This window comes from Canis lupus, chromosome 38 (genome assembly GCF_048164855.1).
Source record: "Canis lupus baileyi chromosome 38, mCanLup2.hap1, whole genome shotgun sequence".
NCBI lineage: Eukaryota > Metazoa > Chordata > Mammalia > Carnivora > Canidae > Canis > Canis lupus.
The window spans coordinates 12,943,791-12,964,330 of record NC_132875.1 but is presented as its reverse complement, the minus strand read 5'-3'; the positions used below and the strand labels follow the sequence as shown (position 1 = coordinate 12,964,330).

The 20,540-nt window shown below is 36.6% G+C and overlaps 1 protein-coding gene across 3 annotated transcripts in view; it reads left to right on the top strand.

Annotated features, from left to right (window-relative positions):
• KCTD3 (potassium channel tetramerization domain containing 3) overlaps positions 1-20,540 on the top strand; it is a 55,342-nt gene that overhangs the window by 6,166 nt on the left and 28,636 nt on the right. For all 3 annotated transcript variants that reach the window (XM_072814575.1, XM_072814574.1, XM_072814577.1), the window contains exons 4-9: positions 567-640; positions 5,340-5,398; positions 5,680-5,760; positions 6,722-6,862; positions 7,324-7,414; positions 12,610-12,800. In XM_072814575.1, the coding sequence (XP_072670676.1) occupies positions 567-640; positions 5,340-5,398; positions 5,680-5,760; positions 6,722-6,862; positions 7,324-7,414; positions 12,610-12,800 (637 nt within the window). The remainder of the gene's footprint in view (positions 1-566; positions 641-5,339; positions 5,399-5,679; positions 5,761-6,721; positions 6,863-7,323; positions 7,415-12,609; positions 12,801-20,540) is intronic.

Sequence of the window (20,540 nt, the reverse complement as noted above, 5' to 3'; positions counted from 1 at the left end):
CTGAGCTAAAAACAGACCCATAACTGACTGAGCCACTCAGGCACCCCTCTTTTACAGTTTTTACAGCAATGTGCAATATTGTCTTTGCTTGATTACCACTGTGTGTATTATAAAAGTACATTGTTGTTCTAATGATTCACATATGAATCACAAATTATATAAGTCACAATCACTGTCACCAATACTTAATGATAACATAAGGAGTTATTTATGATGTTCTGGAAGTATTTACTGAATTCTAGTATATTTCAGATAAAAATTTTCCCTCAGGTGTCACTCTTACCAAAGATATCAATAATAGATGCCATTTTTCCTACAAATTACACTATTATCAATATACTAAGAGGTTTTTGGGGTGGGGAGCTAATACTGCATTGAATGCATACAGTTAAAACTGCATTCCAGCTTTAGAAACATTCAAATTTAAGAGTGGAATCAAGTAAATATAGTATTTAAATAATTCAGTATTTGTTCCCTACAGTTGTGTTACACATATTAAAGTTAAATTTATAATTTGCAAAAAGAACAATGCCTTAAAAACAAATAAAACAATTCTTTATTTCCAGATATTTATTGATCGAGATCCAGCAGCATTTGCACCCATTTTAAATTTTCTTCGGACAAAAGAACTAGACTTACGGTAAGAAATGCATTCTTTTAGAGTAAATTCTTAGTGATGTGGTTTTAGTATATTTTGTGAAGAGAAAGCCCGAAAGCCCCCAGGTTATTTTTGCTTGAAAGTTACCTCAGAATTAAACTCCCAGATAGAGGCCACCATCTTCTCTTCCTCTAGACTACTGTCAGCAGCTTCCTAAACACTTTCCTGCCTTCATTCCTCCTTTCCTCTAATTCATTTTCCACACTGTAGCCAAAATAATTTTCTAAAAGTATAAATCTTATCTGGTTGCTACTCTGCTTAAAACTCCTTTTTAGTATGTGCTTGGATTAACGGCTAGGGATTTGGGACTTTGTTGTTCCTTAAGGCTATCATCTTGCGCCTGCGTAATTTCTCTTGCTCGCTTTTATTGTTTCACCGCTTTCTGGTCTTGGCTTAATCCTGACTTCTTCAGTGATCTTTGTTGTGTCCACCTGATACAGGTCTTCATGGCTACCTGTCCTGCCACTACTACAGCATTCCTTACATATATTCCATTTTCATTAGTCTCTCTTCTTTTTGACTGTAAATTCCAACACAGCAAGCATTGTACTCTCTATTTCCAGGATCTAACGTGGGTTTTTGTAGATAAATCAATGACCACTTAGGTAATTTCTTTAACTTTGCTGTAGTCTGTATTCCTACCAAGAATTTACAGTCTAATTTGTTTTTTATTGTTCTTTTATTCAGTATATTCCCAGTGAACTTTTACTGAGGATCTCTTTATACTTTTATACATAGAGTTTTTAAAATTCTAATTGTTTAGGGGTGCCTGTTTGGCTCAGTCGGTAGAACATGTGACTCTTTGATCTCAGGGTTGTGAGTTCGAGTCCCACATTGGGTGTAGAGATTACTTAAAAATAAAATCTTTTTAAAAAATTGAAAAAAAACCTGTTTATTTGACCTGCTTCTCTATAATACTGTATAATTTTTGGCTTTCATTCACTGGAATTTGAGCTCCTTAAAGGTGACGATAATTTTTTAGTCTGGTTTGTTTCCTGTGATTTTTCCAGTGTTAAAATAGTACATATAGTAGCTTTTCAATAGGTATTTATTGAATGAATAAAATATAAAGTAGTTAATTGGAGCTTTTGTTTTTTTCTTGATGGAGACAGCAAATAAGTTACCTACTACTTCTTGAGTAAAGTTATTTTGACCCATAGCATTTGATCAAAGAAGCCTAACTTTACTTCTAGTCAGTATCCTAGTTGACTGATACACAATTTAGATTATTCAGGAAAGCAGAATTAGCTAGAAGTAAAAATATTTGTATTTATTGAGTGCTCTACTTATAAGTTGTTGCCTTATTTTATTTAAAGAAGCCTAGCAAATTAAAATTTTCTGAGTAGTACCTTTTTTTTTTTTTTTTTTTTAAGATTTTATTTATTCATGAGACACACAGAGAGGCAGACACACAGGCAGGAGGAGAAGCAGGCTCCATTCAGGGAGCCCGACGACGTGGGACTCAATCCCAGGTCTCCAGGATCACACCCTGGGCCGTAGGCGGCGCTAAACCGCTGAGCCACCAGCAGTACCTTTCAAAAGAAGATAGGAAAGAATTTTAAAAATACTGTGTTTTGGGCAGCCCGGGTGGCTTAGCGGTTTAGCACTGCCTACGGCCCAGGGCTTGATCCTGGAGACCTGGGATTGAGTCCCACGTTGTCGGGCTCCCTGAATGGAGCCTGCTTCTCCCTCTGCCTGTGTCTCTGCCTCTCTTTCTCTCTCCCTCTCTGTCTCTCTCATAAATAAATAAAATCTTAAAAAAAAAAAAATACTGTGTTTTAATTCTCTGCCTGCCATCAAATTCTTGTGTTGCCCTTATCACACTGTGTATAACTTACCATATTTGTTTTCTTGTCCTCCTCAGGAGACTGGAGTTTCTCAAGAACTATTGTGTCCTGAGCTACCTTGTAATTAGCCAGTACTATTGTACTGTTAACACAAATGGTTTTGAAATAGAATAAGAAAGTTGTAACTGTTTTTGTGTTAAACCAGTCCCAACCAATTTGACAAATAAAAGCAATTTAATATTGCAGTTGCATGTGTTTATTAAACACAGGGAATTTTTTCTCTCTTTTTGAAGACCTTTTTTTAGAAGAGTTTTAGGTTTACAGCAAAATTGAGAGTAAGATATAGAGATCTCCCATGCATCTCCAGCTCCCACACATGCATAGCCTCCCCCGTTATCGACATCACTCACTGGAATGGATTTTTTTTTTTTTTTTTAACCAAAGATGAACCTATAGTGACACATCATAAACCACCCAAAGCTCATAGTTTACATGATAGTTAACTCAAGGTGTTGTGCATTCTGTGAGTTTAGACAACTGTGAAATGACCCATGTCCATCATTTTATTACTGTACTACCCTAAATATCTTTTGTGCTGTGCCCGTTGATTCCCACTCCATGCAACCATTGATCTTTTTTACTATCTCCATAATTTTGCCTTTTCTGGAATGTCATATACAGGGAATAATATAGAGTATGGGCTTTTCAGATTGTTTTTTCTTTCACTGATACCACATTGTTTTGATTACTATAGCTTTATGGTAAATCTTGTAGTTGAATATTGGCAGTCCTCCAACTTTATTCTCCTATTGAGTCTTGACTCCATAGAAATTTTTTTTTTGAGATTTTATTTATCTATTTGACAGAGAGAGAGCACAAGCAGGGGGAATGGCAGAGGGAAGGTGAGAAGAAGCATGTTCCCCGATGAGCAGGGAGCCCTATAAGGCACTTGATCCAGGACCCTGGGATCATGACCTGGGTTGAAGGCGATGCTTACCCATCCGAGCCACCCAGGTGCCCTCCATATAAACTTTAAAATCAGTTTATCATTATCTATAAAATAACTTGCTAGAATTTTGACTAGGATTTAATTGAATTTTAGATGAAGCTGGGAGGAACTGACGTCTTAATAATACTGAGTAATCCAACCCTTGAATATGGAATACCTTTCCATTTACTTGGTTCTTTGATTTTGTTCATTAGCGTTATGTAGGTTGCTTCATATAGATCTTACATATTTTTGTTAGATTTATACCTAAGTATTTTAATTTCTTTTTGGTGCTAATGTAAATGGTATTGTTTTTTTAATTTTAAATTACATTGTTCATTATTGGTACATAGCAATTGACTTTTTTATACTAACCTTGTATCCTGCAACCTTACTATAATCATTTATTAGTTCCAGGAGATGTTTGTCTGTTCTTTTGGGTTTTCACCATAGATAATCATGTCATCTGTGAATAACAGTTGTGTCTTCCTTTCTAATCTGTGTACCTTTATTTCAGTTTTCTTGCTTTATGGCATTGTTGAGAATTTTTGCACAGTGTTCATGAGAGATACTACTAGTCTATAGTTTTCTTGTAATGTCTTTGATTTTGGTATTACGAAAATGCCGACCTCATAAAATGAGTTAGGAAGTATTCCTTTGTTTCTTTCTTCTGAAAGAGATTATAGAGAATTGGTATGATTTCTTCCTTAAATGTTTGGTAGAATTCACTAGTGAATGCTTCTGGGCCTGTTGCTTTCCATTTTGGAAGATTATTAATTATTGATTCATTTCCTTTATTAGATATAGGTTTATTCATATTGTCTCATTTCTTTTTTTTTTTTTTTTTAATTTTTATTTATTTATGATAGTCACAGAGAGAGAGAGAGAGAGGCAGAGACACAGGCAGAGGGAGAAGCAGGCTCCATGCACCGGGAGCCTGATGTGGGATTCGATCCTGGGTCTCCAGGATCGCGCCCTGGGCCAAAGGCAGGCGCCAAACCGCTGCGCCACCCAGGGATCCCGATATTGTCTCATTTCTTGTGTGAGTTTTAGCAAATTGTATCTTTAAAGGAATTGGTCCATTCCATCTAGGTTATTAAATTTATAAAAACAGATTTGTTCATATTATTTCTTTGTTGTCCTTTTAATTTCCATGAGATTTGTAGTAATACCCACTCTAATTTCTGCCCAGGCAATATTTTTTAAGTAAGGACAGATTATAACTGAAACCTAAAATTAATCATTAGTATTGTAAACTCTTAATTTCTTTTTACTTAATATTTTCATATTGTTTACCTGTACTATAGCATCTGATTAGCCTAGCCCTTTTTAAGGCTAGTCTTTTTCCCCCTACTTTTGCTTTATATTTTGCTTTTATTTCTGTTCTAATGAGGAGTCATTGATAGGAATTTCTTAGTTCAACAAATATTTATTACATAATTAATTGTGAACAAGCACTGTGCAAGGTATACAAAAATAGAAGTAGATTGTGCTTGTAGGGAGCTTTATAGTATAACTGGGAAGTTTAAAATATGTATAGAAATAATTATGAAAATTGAAAAGCAGTTAATGCCATACAAGAATGGCTTCTACTCTTGGTTGTTTTATTAGATACTTCTTGATAATTTACTTGTACTAATCCTTTGAAGCCCTAATCTCTCAGTCACCCAATTCACCTACATAGGAATGATTTTTAAGTGAGGAAATATTTTTGTTGGCATGAATTTTTTTTTTTTTAGGCTTTTTAAAATGACAAAGATTTTAAGAGAAAAGTAAATTTTAAAACCTTACGACTTTGTTCACATTAAGAACCTAGTACTTTTTCCTTCTGCTTCAGATGATAAACTAAGTTGCTGGTGCTAGAGGATATATATCATTTATTTGTTTTTGTTTTTGTTTTTTATAGGGGAGTAAGTATTAATGTTCTCAGACATGAAGCAGAATTTTATGGAATCACTCCACTAGGTATGTGTTGTCTGATAGTTTGTATTTATGATTTGGCCTTTCGCATAGCAAACTTGCCTCCTGAAATGGATTTTATACCAGGTCCTATTTTTGGATGGATGAGTTCAGTGTGCTTCTTACATTTTGTGGTTTCTCATAGTAAATAGATGTCAACTGATTTAAGATTTAACTTAAACATTTTCTTTTCTTTCCTTACCCTCTCAAACTAGAGACAATAAAAATGGAGTACTATTTTTCTGTTTGCATGTACTCTTGACAAGTTTGCTTTGAAATGTTTTCAGTAAGAAGGCTTCTCCTGTGTGAAGAATTGGAGCGCTCATCTTGCGGCAGTGTCCTTTTTCATGGTTATTTGCCTCCACCAGGTACTTCTACTTTATTTAGTCTTTAAATTTTTTTTTTAATCAGTAAGCAAGGCACAAGCATACATAGAGGAAAGTCTCTTCCTCGATGATTGAGTTTCTCAGGTCTAAAGATCCCAGAAATGTCGAGAACTTTAACAGAAGTCATACTATCCTGTATGTCAGAGCAGGGATGTGCCAAACTTTTTCTTATCTGTAAAAGGCCAGACAGGCTCACGAGCTAGAACATCTGTGTGGCAACCACTCCATTCTGCCATTTCTGGGGAAGTGAGTAGATGAGACCAGAGCAGCTCTGTTGACATCAACAGCCCTGGCCCATAGTTTGCCAGCCCCTTTGTTCCAGGACTGGTTGTCAGTCGGCTGTCCTTTCTGTAGAACCGCAGGAGCTGTGCAGAGAGATAGGTCAGTGTACAGCAGAGAGGCAGGTGCAGCGCGTCCTCCTTGCCCCTGCCTTGGTCAGCTGAGAGACTTCTGCCTTTGCCTGTGTTAAGGTGGGCTTCTGAGCAAGATTTCCTTCCAAAAAAGATTCACCTGTCAAATAAAAGACACTGGAAGCAAGGGGCAATTTGGCTGTAAAGAAATTTCCATGAGTATGTTGTACCTAACACAAAGCAGCTGTACTATAAACACTGGTGACAGACTGGATGGATTAATGATTAATGGCTTATTTCAGGAACCTAGAGTTAGCTGAAAATGGAATATAATAAAGTAAAACTTATTATTTTTATTTTATTTATTACATATAACATGATAAGTATCAGAAATCTGTTAAAAGAATTTATTTCATTTTCATTTTGTTGTTTTTTATGATAATTAAATCACTTACCATAAATTGCTATATTGGAAGGTGTAGCTTGGCTGTGGTGAAATTCACATTTATATGTTTCTTTGTTATAATGTGAAATTTTGAATTTTTAGTACCTGAAACTTAGAAATAAATGTATCATATGATTTCTTTTTATAGGTATTCCCAGTCGTAAAATAAACAACACAACTAGGTCCTCTGCTGGCTCTAGGAATGGACTAAATTCTACAGAAGGTGAAGCTCGGGGAAATGGAGCCCAGCCTGCTGTCTCTGGAACCGGGGAAGAGACTGTTCGGCTAGGTAAGCAAAGACCCCAGAAACAGACAAAAAAAAAAAAAAAACCAAAACCAAAAAAACCATATGTTTTTAGTTCTGAGTAATACCAAGTAATTAGTTTTTTAAAATGTAATCTTTGCCTCATCTTTCTTTTTAATATTTATATCTTGAAAAGTCTCCAGTAAGATAATTTTTACTTAAAAAGTATGTGATATCAGTTTGCTCTCAATCTCTAGACTAGGGGTTGGCAAGCTTTTTATATAAAGAAGCAGACAGTAAACATTTTAGGCTCTGTCAGAACTGTTCACCTCTGCCATTGCAGCGTGGAAACGGCCGAGGACAACATGGAAACATATGCGCGTGGCTGTGTTTCAGCAAAACTTTATCCAGATAGGTAGAAGTGATTGGAAACGGCCAATGGGCGGGCCATAGTTTACCAACCCTTGCTTTAGAACCTAAAATACTTCTTTTTCTAAACCCAACAGGATTTCCTGTGGATCCCCGAAAGGTTCTCATAGTAGCTGGCCATCACAACTGGATTGTAGCTGCATATGCCCATTTTGCTGTGTGTTACAGGTACTGTAGAACTAGTAATGGTTTACTTGTGGAGAGGGGGTCGTTTTTAATTATTGTGATTTTGGGACGCCTGGGTGGCTCAACAATGGTTGAGTGTCTGCCTTTGGCTCAGGGTGTGATCTCATGGTCCCAGGATCGAGTCCTGCGTCGGGTTCCCTGCATGGAGCCTGCTTCTCCCTCTGCCTATATCTCTGCCTCTCTCCCTGTGTCTCTCATGAATAAATAAAATCTTTTTAGAAAATGATTATTGTGATTTTATATTTATGGACTTAAGTGTTGGCTAGTCGTTGTATTTTTTTCCTGCATATTTTGCTCACTTCTGTATCTCTTCACTAGCTTTAGTTTGTTTTTATTTTTGTAACTAAGTTGGTAAGTATTACTGATAGCCTTTGTCTACTTCCCACTTGATATCAACTGTGATATCACTGGAGGTATCTTGAAGTTATTTCTTTTTGCTTATTATTATGTTCAGTTTCTGAATCATTTAACTACTATAATAAATGACTAGGCAGCATTATTAACATGAGCCCTGTTTTTCTGTCTGTAATGATTTCAGTCCTTTGTACTCCGTAGTTGGACATAGTAAGACTCTACACTCCTCATGACTATCAAATAGTTGGGAGTGAGGTAGTGAAGTGGGACAGTTGTGGGCAGAAGTGATACAGTTTAATATCTATATTGTATGAGACTTACACAGAGGTAGTTTTTTTTTTTTTTTAAGGTAGTTTGGTTTTATTAATTCTTGCATGCTCAGAAACTAAAAGAGAATTAGGAAGAGTGTAGACTAGTGATTCTGTTTTTTAAATTGAAGAAGGGATAGGATTCTTATTTCAGAATCACTGTATACAATGATACTGATGATAGAATGGTCATAGTGGTTGTGGGAGTCTAGCCTAGACTGTGATCCCACTTAACTGCTGAAAAATAAAAGAATATATAACAATTTGTCATTACTAAGTTTAGATTTTAAAAATACCCACAATAGACTAAAAATATTTAAAATGTCTTCTAAAGTTTACAGATGACATTTTAAAAGATCCCAGATAGACTTTTCTAATCTGACTTTATGATAGGTTTGCCATATGTGTAAAAAAGCCTTTTGTAACAGTAATCTATGCTTTTTCTCTTTTCTTTTCTCTTTTTTTTTTTTTTTTTTTTAAGATTTTATTTATTTGCTCATAAGAGACAGAGTCAGAGACATAGGGAGAGGGAGAAGCAGGCTCCCTGTGGGGAGCCCGACGTGGGACTCGATCCCAGAATCCCGGGATCACAACCTGAGCCTAAGGCACTGAGTCACCCGGGCATCCCTCTGCTTTATATTTTCACTGTAGTAGGGATTCAGTGCAAACTTCATTTTGAGAGCATTCTGTTTTTTATTTTAATTAGTAAATGCTATGGAAATGACTTTGGATGATTTCTTTGGAGGATGACTTTTATTATTTTTTAAAGATTTTATTTATTCATGAGACACACAGAGAGAGGGGCAGAGACATAGGTATAGGGAGAAACAGGTTCCCCAAGGGGAGCCCAGTGTGGGACTCAATCCGAGGACTCCAGGACCACACCCTAGAGCCTAAGGCAGATGCTCAACCACTGAGCCACCGGGGTATCCTGGGGGATGACTTTTATATATGAAGCAAGACTGATTTGAAAGAAGGAATTTTTTTTTTAGGAAGTGTTTTGAACTAAACTTACGGATCTAAATTGAGGAAACTAAAAAAAAATAATAAATAATGTGAGGAAACTATTCTAGACTTCACCTTTTTATTTGCTTAAATATTACGTACATATTTTTATTGATAAATTGCAGAGGAATTGTGTAATAATTATAATCAGTTTTCCAGGTATAGCTGATGTTATTGCTCAGCAGTGCTAAAGATTGCTGCTTGCCAGACAGAGACATGGAGTTTTGCACAGTTTTACTCACTGGGTGACAAATAGAAGAAGGATGCTGTTACATTTCCCATTCTTTGTGTTTGCTTTTGACCATGACCTTTTGCTTTCTAATATGTATAGTGACAAAAGAAAAAGAATTGAGGACATACTCTATTTCTTCATGTACAGTTAAGTCATTTAACACAGCGGCAATAAAAAGATTGCAAAAGAAATATTCAAATTATTTTAATAGTATAATCTTTTCCACAAGTTGTTTTTCCACAGCTTTTTATATTAATAAATTTAAGACCCTAAGAAATGAAATAGTACATGGAATCCCTGTATGTTCTCAACTAGATTCTCTAATTTTCTACATTCTCAGGCTTTACTTTTATGAAGAGTAGTGGTTTCCTTTTTTTTTTTTTTTTTTTTTTTTTAAGGTTTGTTTATTTGAGAGAGACAGCCAGCACGAATGGGAGGGGCAGAAGGAGAGGGAATCTCCAGGAGACTCCGTGCTGAGCACAAAGGCCTGATAGGGGGCTTGACCAGGGCTTGATCTCACAACGCTGAGACCTGGACCTGAGCTGAAATTCAGAGTCCAATAGATGCTCAACCAACTGCACCCCTCAGGTGCTCCAGAGTTGTGTAAATTGCTGCCCTCTTTGATCTTGCATTTCTCTTTAGATCTTTAATCCACGTGGAATTTACTTTTGCTTTATCGTGTGAGATTTAGGAATCTATTTTCTTTTCTTTCAGGTAGGTAGTAGCTAATTATGTTCTGATTATATATCACATAAATTATACTTTTGCATTGAATTTGAACGCCCTCCTTTATTTTTCTTTATGTTTATATGTATACTTGGATCTAATTTTAGACTCTTCTTTTGTTTTTCTGACGTTTAATATATTCCCATAAATTTGAAGTACAGTATTTATGTAGTAAGTTTCAAAATGTCATCAGGCATGATTGTTCCACTATTTTTTTTTTGAGATTATAATGTGGAAGATAATCCTATTCTTTGCATAGCTGTCCTGATTTTATAGTGTTGGTCCGGTGAGCAGGAGGAAGAAGATGGAGTGCTTTTCAGAGCTCATTCTGTCTTGTTTTACATATTTTTACTTTTGTATTACTTGTTTGGAAAATCATAAAGTATATATATATATATATATATATATATATATTCAGCTTTGTATTTAATTTTAACTTAAAACAGAAGTATCGCATATCATATTGAATCAAATTTTTTTTTTTTTTTAAATTTATTTATTTATGATAGTCACAGAGAGAGAGAGAGGCAGAGACATAGGCAGAGGGAGAAGCAGGCTCCATGCACCGGGAGCCCGACGTGGGATTCGATCCCAGGTCTCCAGGATCGCGCCCTGGGCCAAAGGCAGGCGCCAAACCACTGCGCCACCCAGGGATCCCTGAATCAAATTTTCTAATGTTATTCTCAAAAACGTTATCTCAAGTCTTGTACTCTTTTTCAGCATCTCTTTATTTCATAGTACCCTAATTTTTACAGAGAAAGATAACGTAGAAGTATGATCTCTGCAAAAGACTATATCACATAACAGTTTTATTGTATTTCTAAATTAATGATCACAAAATCACATTGTTCGCCTCATTAAATCAATACAGCATCTCTTTATTGAACAATTAAGAGCTGAGTATATGTCTGCATCCATGTAGCAGCATATTGTCATTCTTAAAGTGCTGGCAATCCCTGCTTTGTGTCCAGTTTGACAGTTCCTAAAAGGATCTATATTTCATATCTCAGTGTTGGTAAATGCTTAGAGTTTATTAAAATGATTATTTCCATTTGTCTGTCATAACACATGTTGCCATCTGGTGGCCGAAGTGGGTAATTGCAGACCATATAATGCTTAGGAAAAATTGTACATTTTCTTTAAAAGTATTGTACATTTTCTATGTATTCCTTTGGAGTTACAGAAGTCATTAGTTCTTGCAATTAGTAAGAAGGCTGAATTGCATATTTTTGTGAATTGTGGCTGTATTTTTAAACAAAAACGAAGCTAAAGTGATTCCAGTTAGGTCTTTAGGTAATTCATCATTTATGAATACTGAATTTGTTTTTTGTGATGAATATGTCAAATAGTATATAAATAAACGGGTACTTATTTTCCTCATGTTGTGTTTATTCTCTTTAGGCAAGGCAAATAAAAGCTTTACAGTTTTGTTTTTGCATATTTGTTTGGTATAACTTTTTTTTTTTAAATCTTTTTTTTTTTTTATAATTTGTATTTATTTATGATAGTCACAGAGAGAGAGTGAGAGACAGAGGCAGAGACACAGGCAGAGGGAGAAGCAGGCTCCATGCACCGGGAGCCCGATGTGGGATTCGATCCCAGGTCTCCAGGATCGCACCCTGGGCCGAAGGCAGGCGCCAAACCGCTGCGCCACCCAGGGATCCCATGCGCCACCCAGGGATCCCGGTATAACTTTAAAAATAGATACTCAAAGTTTATGTCACTCATTGTTGTGATTGCATTACTCTAAGTTCTGAATGTATGAAGGCTGGCTCTATAAGCATGTATAATACATGTCTGAAAGACTTAAATTCAGATAAGGCAGAAAAAAAAATTATAGGTATATTTATCACAAATGAAATATTAAAGCATTTATATTCACTGAACTGCAAATCTGAACCCTGATAGGTCTTTATTTATGGGGAAAAATAGGCTTATGAAATTTTTTCATTTAGAAAGAAACCTTTTGAAATCTGAGGGTTTCCAAAGCCCTACATTTTACTCATTTGCTTGTCCAAGATACTGGAATGCATAATGGTATGTATACCAGATTACTACTTTGTCTTGGTTTGCTTGGATGGACTATCACCTTGTCACCTGAAATACCAAAAAATAATAGGTTGATTGTAGGTAGTTTCAGTTAGTAACTGAATAACTGGTTAAATCACTGAAAGGAATAATTATCCTAAAATTCTGATTTTTGTTGGCCATTCGTATCCATAGATAATGATTGTAGCACTTTTCTGTGTAGAAAAGTGAAAGAAACAATCTTTTATTTTAAGCTGTTAAAACTTTTTTCAAACTTAAAGGATTTTTCTGAACTTTTCTTTGGAGAAATTCAGAACTCTGATCTCTTTTTAAGTGGTTTATATCTCCTTTGTATGTAAAAATAAGATACCTTAGGAATAATGTTCTGGCTTTGTAGAGGAAATATATTGGCAAAATTTTATATTTAATAAATATAGCTGTGATTAAAATTTTTGGTACATTCCTTTGTATTGTTTGCTTAATTGCTGCTGAGTCTCACATATGTTTCTATTCTTACTTAACAGAATTAAAGAATCTTCAGGATGGCAACAAGTGTTTACAAGCCCATATTTGGATTGGACTATTGAGCGAGTAGCTTTAAATGCAAAAGTAGTTGGAGGTCCGCATGGAGACAAAGACAAAATGGTTGCTGTTGCTTCGGAGAGTAGCATCATCTTATGGAGCGTCCAAGATGGAGGGAGCGGAAGTGAAATTGGTAGGGAAAATCTTTTTATGTTTATGCTGCAGTTTGATCTGGTATGTAATATTCTGAAGTTTAAGAGGGATTGCCCATCTTTGTAAGAACCAACCCCGCTATTACTTAGCTAGAGCTGCTGCATCATCTTTCCAGGGTTCAGTGACAATAGGACCACTCAATACAAGAGGAAAGATCTGGTAAGAAGGGAAAAAAAAAATGATGTTTTAGGAAAGGGGAAGAATATTTTTCCAATATGCTCTGACTGAAACCTGGCTGCTTTATGAGAATGTGCTTTTCCTGGATCCCAGGTAGTGTTGACTAATTTTTCTCCATTTTCTTATACTATGGGGCCTGAAGGCAGGGTAAATAACTTTCTTGATTTTCCTCATTTGTTGTACTTAGACCAGAAATTTCTCAAACCTTTTAATCTCAGAACTACTTTGTATCCTTAAAATGTTATTCAGGACTATCAAGAGATTTCGCTTGTGTAGATTATACCATTACTTAACATAATGGGGATTAAGACTGAAATCTTTATAAATATTAATCAGTTTAAAAATAACAATAATAAACCCATTGTATGGTAACATTGTATAACATTTTAATGAAAAATAGCTTTGTTTTCCAGAAACGTTTGTGAGAAGAGTGGCATTGGCTTATAGTTTGTAAATCCCTTTACTATTTTATTGAATTCTGATGTCTGTGTTTTTAGTGTGCTGCGTTATGGTTTTTTTGTTTTTGTTTTTTAAAGATTTTATTTACTTAAGAGAAAGGGAGAGTGTGCTCATGCATGAAAGAGCACAAGCAGTGGAGAGGGGTAAGCAGGCTGCCCATCAAGCAGGGAGCCCGACGCGGGGCTTGATCCCAGGACCCTGGGACCATGACCTGAGCTGAAGGCACCAGGCGCCCCGTGGTTGAACTATATGAAGAAAGTTTGGCTTTATGCAGATACGTAGTTAGGAGAAACATTTTTATAGTCTTTTCAGATAACCATGGCTATGCTTTTTTGCAATTGTCCTAAGCATTTGAAATTGTATCAATGAATTTTGCATACTCTGTTAAATTAAAATTCATCCATCTATTTTGTACTTTAAATGGATCTTTTATCCATGCATGATTTTGTCACATCATGCATTGGTCATTTGGAAAATGTTGGTTTACTGAGTTAGGTAGATCTTTCAAGTGTTGATATCTTTCATTGTACAACATCTCCAAAAAAACCCCAAATCACACTTATTACGTAACTACTGATCACATCCCTAAACTTCTTTGTATTGGGAAACCATCATATTCGCTATGACAGATGAAAGTTTTCCAAAATTCTAATTTTCACTTGAAACCATGAATTTTTATCATTGAAGTAACCAGCTTACTTTGTTCACTGTTGTGGTAAGTCTACCAAATACTCAAATCGGAATTGGAATTGCTAGTCCTCCTTTCAGATAAAAATGGTATTCTGTGAAAAGAACAGCTAGGTTAGCTCTCAGCTCTAGCATGCAAGGAAATACTTTTCCTTGACACAAACATAGTACTTAGTCACACAGAATATTAAGAACGCATAGTAAATTAAGTTTTAGTATTTACTAAATTAAGATTTAGTACAGATTTTTATACTGATTGCTTCATCAAGGCCATTCTGAAGTTAAATTGGCCTTTTTTTTCTTGGGAGCATGTGGCCAAGAGGAATGATTATTGGTACAGTTTGGTGTCCTTCCTTTCATTGGTGCTGAGGTACCCGCTATTCTCATCCACCTTGCATTGCACAGTCAGCACAAACGTCAGTACAGATGCTTAAGGGTAAAGCATGAGATTCATAAAAGTTTTGAACACCATGGGTATTCCGTCTGTGGCCAAACATTCACACCAAAGATCTTTAATGACAGGTTGGTGCTGATGCCAGATTAACAGAAGCAAAATACCAGGTCCAGCTACATCTGTATATTTATCTGTTTGTAGGACAAAAACATCCTGCTGGCAGGTATGTCTGCCAGGTATCTAATTCAGGGACTTACTGTGCAATTGGAAAGTGGCAACATGGTGATTTCTTTTATCTAGCAGGCAGTCAGCATTGTCACATCTTCAAGGCCTTCTGAGCTTTACAACAATTGGGCGCACCTCTCTCGCCAGTGCAATGTCATAACGTACCCTGTAAGGTGCTTCAGTGCCTTTTTCATTCCCAGTTTGAAATTTTATAACAGTGTCTGGCTTTTAAAGACTTTTCACATCTTTATTTATATATTTTTTTCCACTGGTGCCCCTGGGTGGCTCAGTCAGTTAAAAATGTCTGCCTTCAGCTTGAGTCGTGGTCCCAGGGTCATGGGATCGAGCCCTGTGTCAGGCTCCCTGCTCAGCAGGGAGTCTGCTTCTCCCACTCCCGCTCTCCCTGCTTGTGCTATCTCTGTCTCTGTCGAATAAATAAATCTTTAAAAAAATGTCTTGTTTCATAGGTATAAATAAGGCAAGTTATCAACATTTGAAGTTGTTATTTCTAATATTTATTTCCTGTTTTGCTCAGTGTTTCCCAGTCCCCCTTTCATATTACACATATATTGTCAACACCATTAGACTTCGATGGTGCAGCTGTGGGTTGAACAGGCAAATATTCTAATGTTTTCATTTTTATTTTTTATTTTTTTAATCTTTTCATTTTTAAAGCCAAAAATCATCAATAAGTAGATGAAAACTATATTAGAATAAATTTATTTTAGAATAAAGTATTTTATACAGTTTCAGATAAATTTTAAAAATTTATGAGTGTTTCCAGAGCATTTTTAATAGCAATACTGCAAAACAGAACAAAATGTATATTTCTTCATAAGCTCAAGGAAAGTTTAGATTTTAAAATAACTTATTGAACAATAATCAGCTTACAGAGATTATAGCAGCTAAAACTGAAGATAGCGGATTAAGAACATAGTGGAAGTATTTAGAACAAACTAAGTTAGTCTTGGGGAAATTTACAGTTATATCTTAAAGCTACCAACACGGAGAATTCTAGAAAACATAAGAATAAATAGATAGATTTTGTTAGCTGTCATAATGATGATTCCATGATATCATGTAGTGTCTGGAAAACTCCCCTGTACACTCTTGAGATAATAAGAGCAAAACAGTCCAATAATTCTTTAACATTACATAAAATAGTCTTGACCTCTCCGACTTCTAGACTGAATCTTGGAGACCCACAGAGATTCACATACCACACTTTGAGGATTATTGTTCTAGACCATTTTGCGTCCCTTCTCCCTCAGCTTCCCACCCCACTTCCCCAAATTTCAAATCTCATGTCATCTGGCCTTGTGCTTGGGGGATAGTCTTCAGCTTCTTCTGGGTCACTGTCCTTTATTCTTTTGAAGTAATGGGCTCTAGTTCCCAGCTCAAAAATTCTTTAACTCCATGGGGATCTTTACTTATCACTTCCCTTTTTATCAGGTTTCGATTCTGTCATTACATTCACACTAGTGTGAGCCTCAGGTTTTTTTGTACCACTTTCTTCGCTGTGAAAAACCTGGAGAAACCGCAACCCTGGCCAAATCCGCCTTTCCACTTGAATAACAAAATATGACTAGGGAAAAGAAATGCGCTCAGTACTTAGTCTCAGTTCATGACCTCTGCCCTCAAGTGGCCTTTAAAAGCTACCCAGAGGTCCTATTGCATCATCCTTTGTCATTTCTGTCACTCTCCTAAAGGACTATTTCAACTGATTGCCTTTCTTTAGACTTCATGGTCATTCTCATTGAGAAAATGGAGAAGATCAACATCTGTCCATCTTGGTGTATCTGTGCTCACATAGGGTACATTTTGGTTACTGTGATCAAGTTGTCTCTAAGGCCAGCTCCTTAAATTTAGTTGAATACCAGATCCTGTTTGCTTTCACCTATGCAAGGACATTGTTCCAGTGGCTCTTCTTCTCTCTCTTTCATTGTACTGTGCACTCTGTTGGATCATTTCCACCAGCATACAACCATGCTGAAATTCTGTTCAGAATAGCAATAAAAACTACCCTACAGTCTCTTCCGGTTTTTGCTCCATTTTTCTGTTTTCCTAAAGCAAAAGAAAGGAGTCTGATCTTGGTTCTGTGTCCTCTTCTGTTCTTTTTTGAAGTTGCTCTAATCATTCTTTTGCCCTCACCACTTCATGAAACTGTTCTTGCTAGTATTACCTGTGGTCTGTACTCTGCTAAATCCTATGGTCCTTTCTTGGTCTCATTTTATTAAAACTTTAGAGCTGTCATTTGATACATTTAGTGAGTCATTTTGAAGACTTTTTTCCCTGGGTTTCCAGGAGACTGTAAAATCATGATTTGTATCCTCCGTCTTTATTTCTTCTCAGTTCCTTTTAATAGTTCTTCCTCATTTGACTGACTTCAAAATGTTGGAGTATCCTGGAGCCCAGTCCTTGGATTTCATCTTTCCTCTATATTTATTCTGTTGGTGATTTCATATACTCTAATGGCTTTGGATTCTGTGTGCTGATGACTTGCATGTTCATATAGCTAATCTGGTCCCCTGCTCTTAACTTCAGAATTATGTTTCTGTGAGGGGTCCCTATGACCATTTCCAGGTTCCATGATTTACTAGGAAGACTTAGAGGATGCAGCAAGAACTACTTAGAGTTAGGATTTATTACAGTGAAAACACACAAAGCAAAGTCAGCAAAAAGACATGGGGTGAATTCCAGTGGAAACCAGATATAAGCTTTCAAGAGTTCTCCTGCAGTGGTGTCTCAAAGGACAGGCTTAATATCTCCAGCAATGAATTGTAACAATACCTGTGTGATGGCTACCAGGGAAGCACATTAGACACCTGGTGCCCAGGTTTATTACTGGAGCCTAGTCACACAGGCCCCCTCTCCCTAGCACATATAAAATGTCCAGATTTCCAAAAGGAAACCAGGCGTTCATTGCTTCTCAGCCTTTTGGCTAAGATCAAGTGTAGGAAACCAGGCATTCAGCATAAATCCCATTGTGGACACAGTTGAGTTTTTTATCACCATGGATTAGGTTTCTTGTCTGGGATTTCCTGAGTGGAATTACATAGTATGTATTCTTTTGTGTCTGGCTTCTTTCATTTAACATAGTGTTTCTGAAATTCATCTATATTGTATGTATCAGTGGTCTGTTCTTTTTATTGCTGAGTAATATTCCATTGAATTAGGATGCCAGAATTTGTCTATACATTTATCTGCTCATGGACATTTAGTTTATTTCCAATTCAGGGGTGTTATGAATTCAAGAAAAAGTCTTTCTCTGGACATGTTTTCTTTTCTGTTTTTGTTTTGTGTATATGTTTTCTCAAGGTAAATAACCTAACAGTGGAATTTTTGGGTCATGTGAAACATGTACGCTTAATGTTATAAGAAACAACCTGGCTTCCAGAGTGGTTGTATTATTTTACATTTCTGCTAGCAGTGTATGGGGTGAGTTATGAAGTGTTTTAATTATATTTCCCTGTTGATTAATGATATTGAATATCTTTTCATGTGCTTATTGACCATTTGTATTACTTCCTTTGGGAAGTGTCTTAAAGTCATTGTTCTCTTTTTTGAGTTTGTCATCCTATTGATTTATAATAGTTCTATATCCCAGATTAGAGGTGTGCAACTAGGGATAATAATTATCCCCTAGGGGGCATGTGGAAATGTCTGGAGACAGTTTTGATTGGCACAGCTAAGGGAATTCTCAGTGTATGTGTCTCTCTGTCTTCCTCCCTCCCTCCCTCCCTCCTTCCCTCACCTTCCCTTCTACTCCAGGGCCTATCCCTTTCTCTTCTCCTTTCTTCTTTCTGGAACTAGTTTTCTATTAGACCAAGTGATACTGGCCTAGAGATCACTGAAACATTATTTTGTTGTTGTTTTCCATTTCTTTATTTCTCATTCTTTAGATAAATTTTTTGATCTGTCTTTAATTTTCTTCAGCCTATTTTCTTCAATATTCACTCTGTGGTTAAGCCCATGTAGTGAGTTTTTCATTTGAGATATAGGACTCCTAAGCTCTAAAATTAACTCTGGATTCCAGTTTAGTTTGTTTCTCTGCTGAGATTTCTAATCTTTTTACTTATTATGTTCTACTTTTTATTAAATCCAACATATTCATTACAGGTGTTTCATTTTTTTTTCACTTTAATTCCAATATCTAGATCATCTCATATTTTAATTTTGGGTCACATTTTCTTGCCCTATATGTCTAGGAAGTTTTGATTATATGTTGGACATGTATGTGATACTTTATGTAAGGGACATGGGATGCTGTCTTCCTTTAAAATATATGTTTTATCCTGGCAGGCACTTAAATTACTGCAGGGTCTTCTTGATCCTGCTAGGCTAGTTGTTATGCTTTGTAAGGGAAGGTAGCCTCCCGCTGCTTTATTTTTTGTTTCAGGGCTTGGCGGCTTTTCAAGGGTGTGGTCCTTATTCCAAAGGGCTGTGTTTTGGGAGTCTTCACTGAAGGAATATCTGAGGTGTTCTGCAAGGGTTCTCTACTCCCACTGAGCCCGGATTCCTGGCGTCTGCCCGTGTAACCTTTGTCATCTCCACTCAGTGCTCAGTCCTCTAGCAGCCTCTCTTCTGTTTTGGGGGATTCTTCGATTCTTTCCCTGCCTAGGTGCAGTCCGGCCTCTACCAGTGCATAGGAAACTCCTAGGGGGCATGTGGAAAGTCTGGAGACATTTTGAAGTCTCGTGTGCAATTTCTGTGCCCTCCCCACGCCCACCCTGGTGCAGTTGCCCCCTTCCTTCTAACTTGCTCACCAGTTCTAGCCACCAGGGGCTGTGCACTCTGATCTCAGGCTCTTCATGATTCAGGGAAAGCATCTGTCTGCACTTGAATTTCACCTCTCTGTGGTAGGGCCAGAAAGCCAGGATGAACTCAGGGCTTCTCTTGGCTATTTCTCATCTCTCCGTCTTCTGCTGCCTGTCATCTGGTGTCTGGAAACAGCTGCCTCAGGTGTTTTGGCCAGTATGTTGTCGTTGTGGCCCCATGAGGAATGATCTGATGCCAGTCTTTATTCCATATGACTGGAGTGGAAGTCCTCCCTAGCAACTTTAGAAAAAAAGTCTTATCGTTAAATTTTTAAAATTATGATACACTAGTAATGATACAGAGAGAAAGTAAGCGGTGGTTTTTTCCCCCTCTTTTTACAGGTAGCCACTGTAACATACCAGCAAGGGAAGGAGATTTTATGCCTTGCTTTATTTTCAAAGGCTAGTGTGGCAGGGAGCTATGTTACAAGATGGTACATAGTAATTTGTTCATGTCCAGTAAAAGAAACCATTTATTATTACAAATGTTCTTCAGAACTTGACAACATCATCCAAAGAGAATTGCTAGGGCCGGTATGTCTGTGATGGAGTTCTTCCAGAGGCTGAACTCCTTTCATTATAACTTGTATAAGGCAGTGCTACTAGATTGCTGCTATAAGCAATATTGTGCTGAAAGGGTCCCGGAAGACAGGAACTTGTCATTACTTAACACTGTGTCTTCCCTGTGGATAGTGGCCAAGATTGTTGAGCCTAAGTAGGAGTGACACTTTAAATTTCTTGAGATCATTCAGAATGTCTTCCTTGATTTTCCAGAACCTCATCCTTCTCTATAAAGTAATGTTGGATGTTAGTTGGTTTTGTTTTTATGTCTACTTTTCCCGTGGGCCATAGTCCTGAATATAGGTGGTTTCAGATGTTCTAAATCATTGTTTGGCCTCAAAATTAAAGCACTTCTTAAAATTGTGTGTGAAATGAGGATTTTTTTACTCTGAAGTGGCAA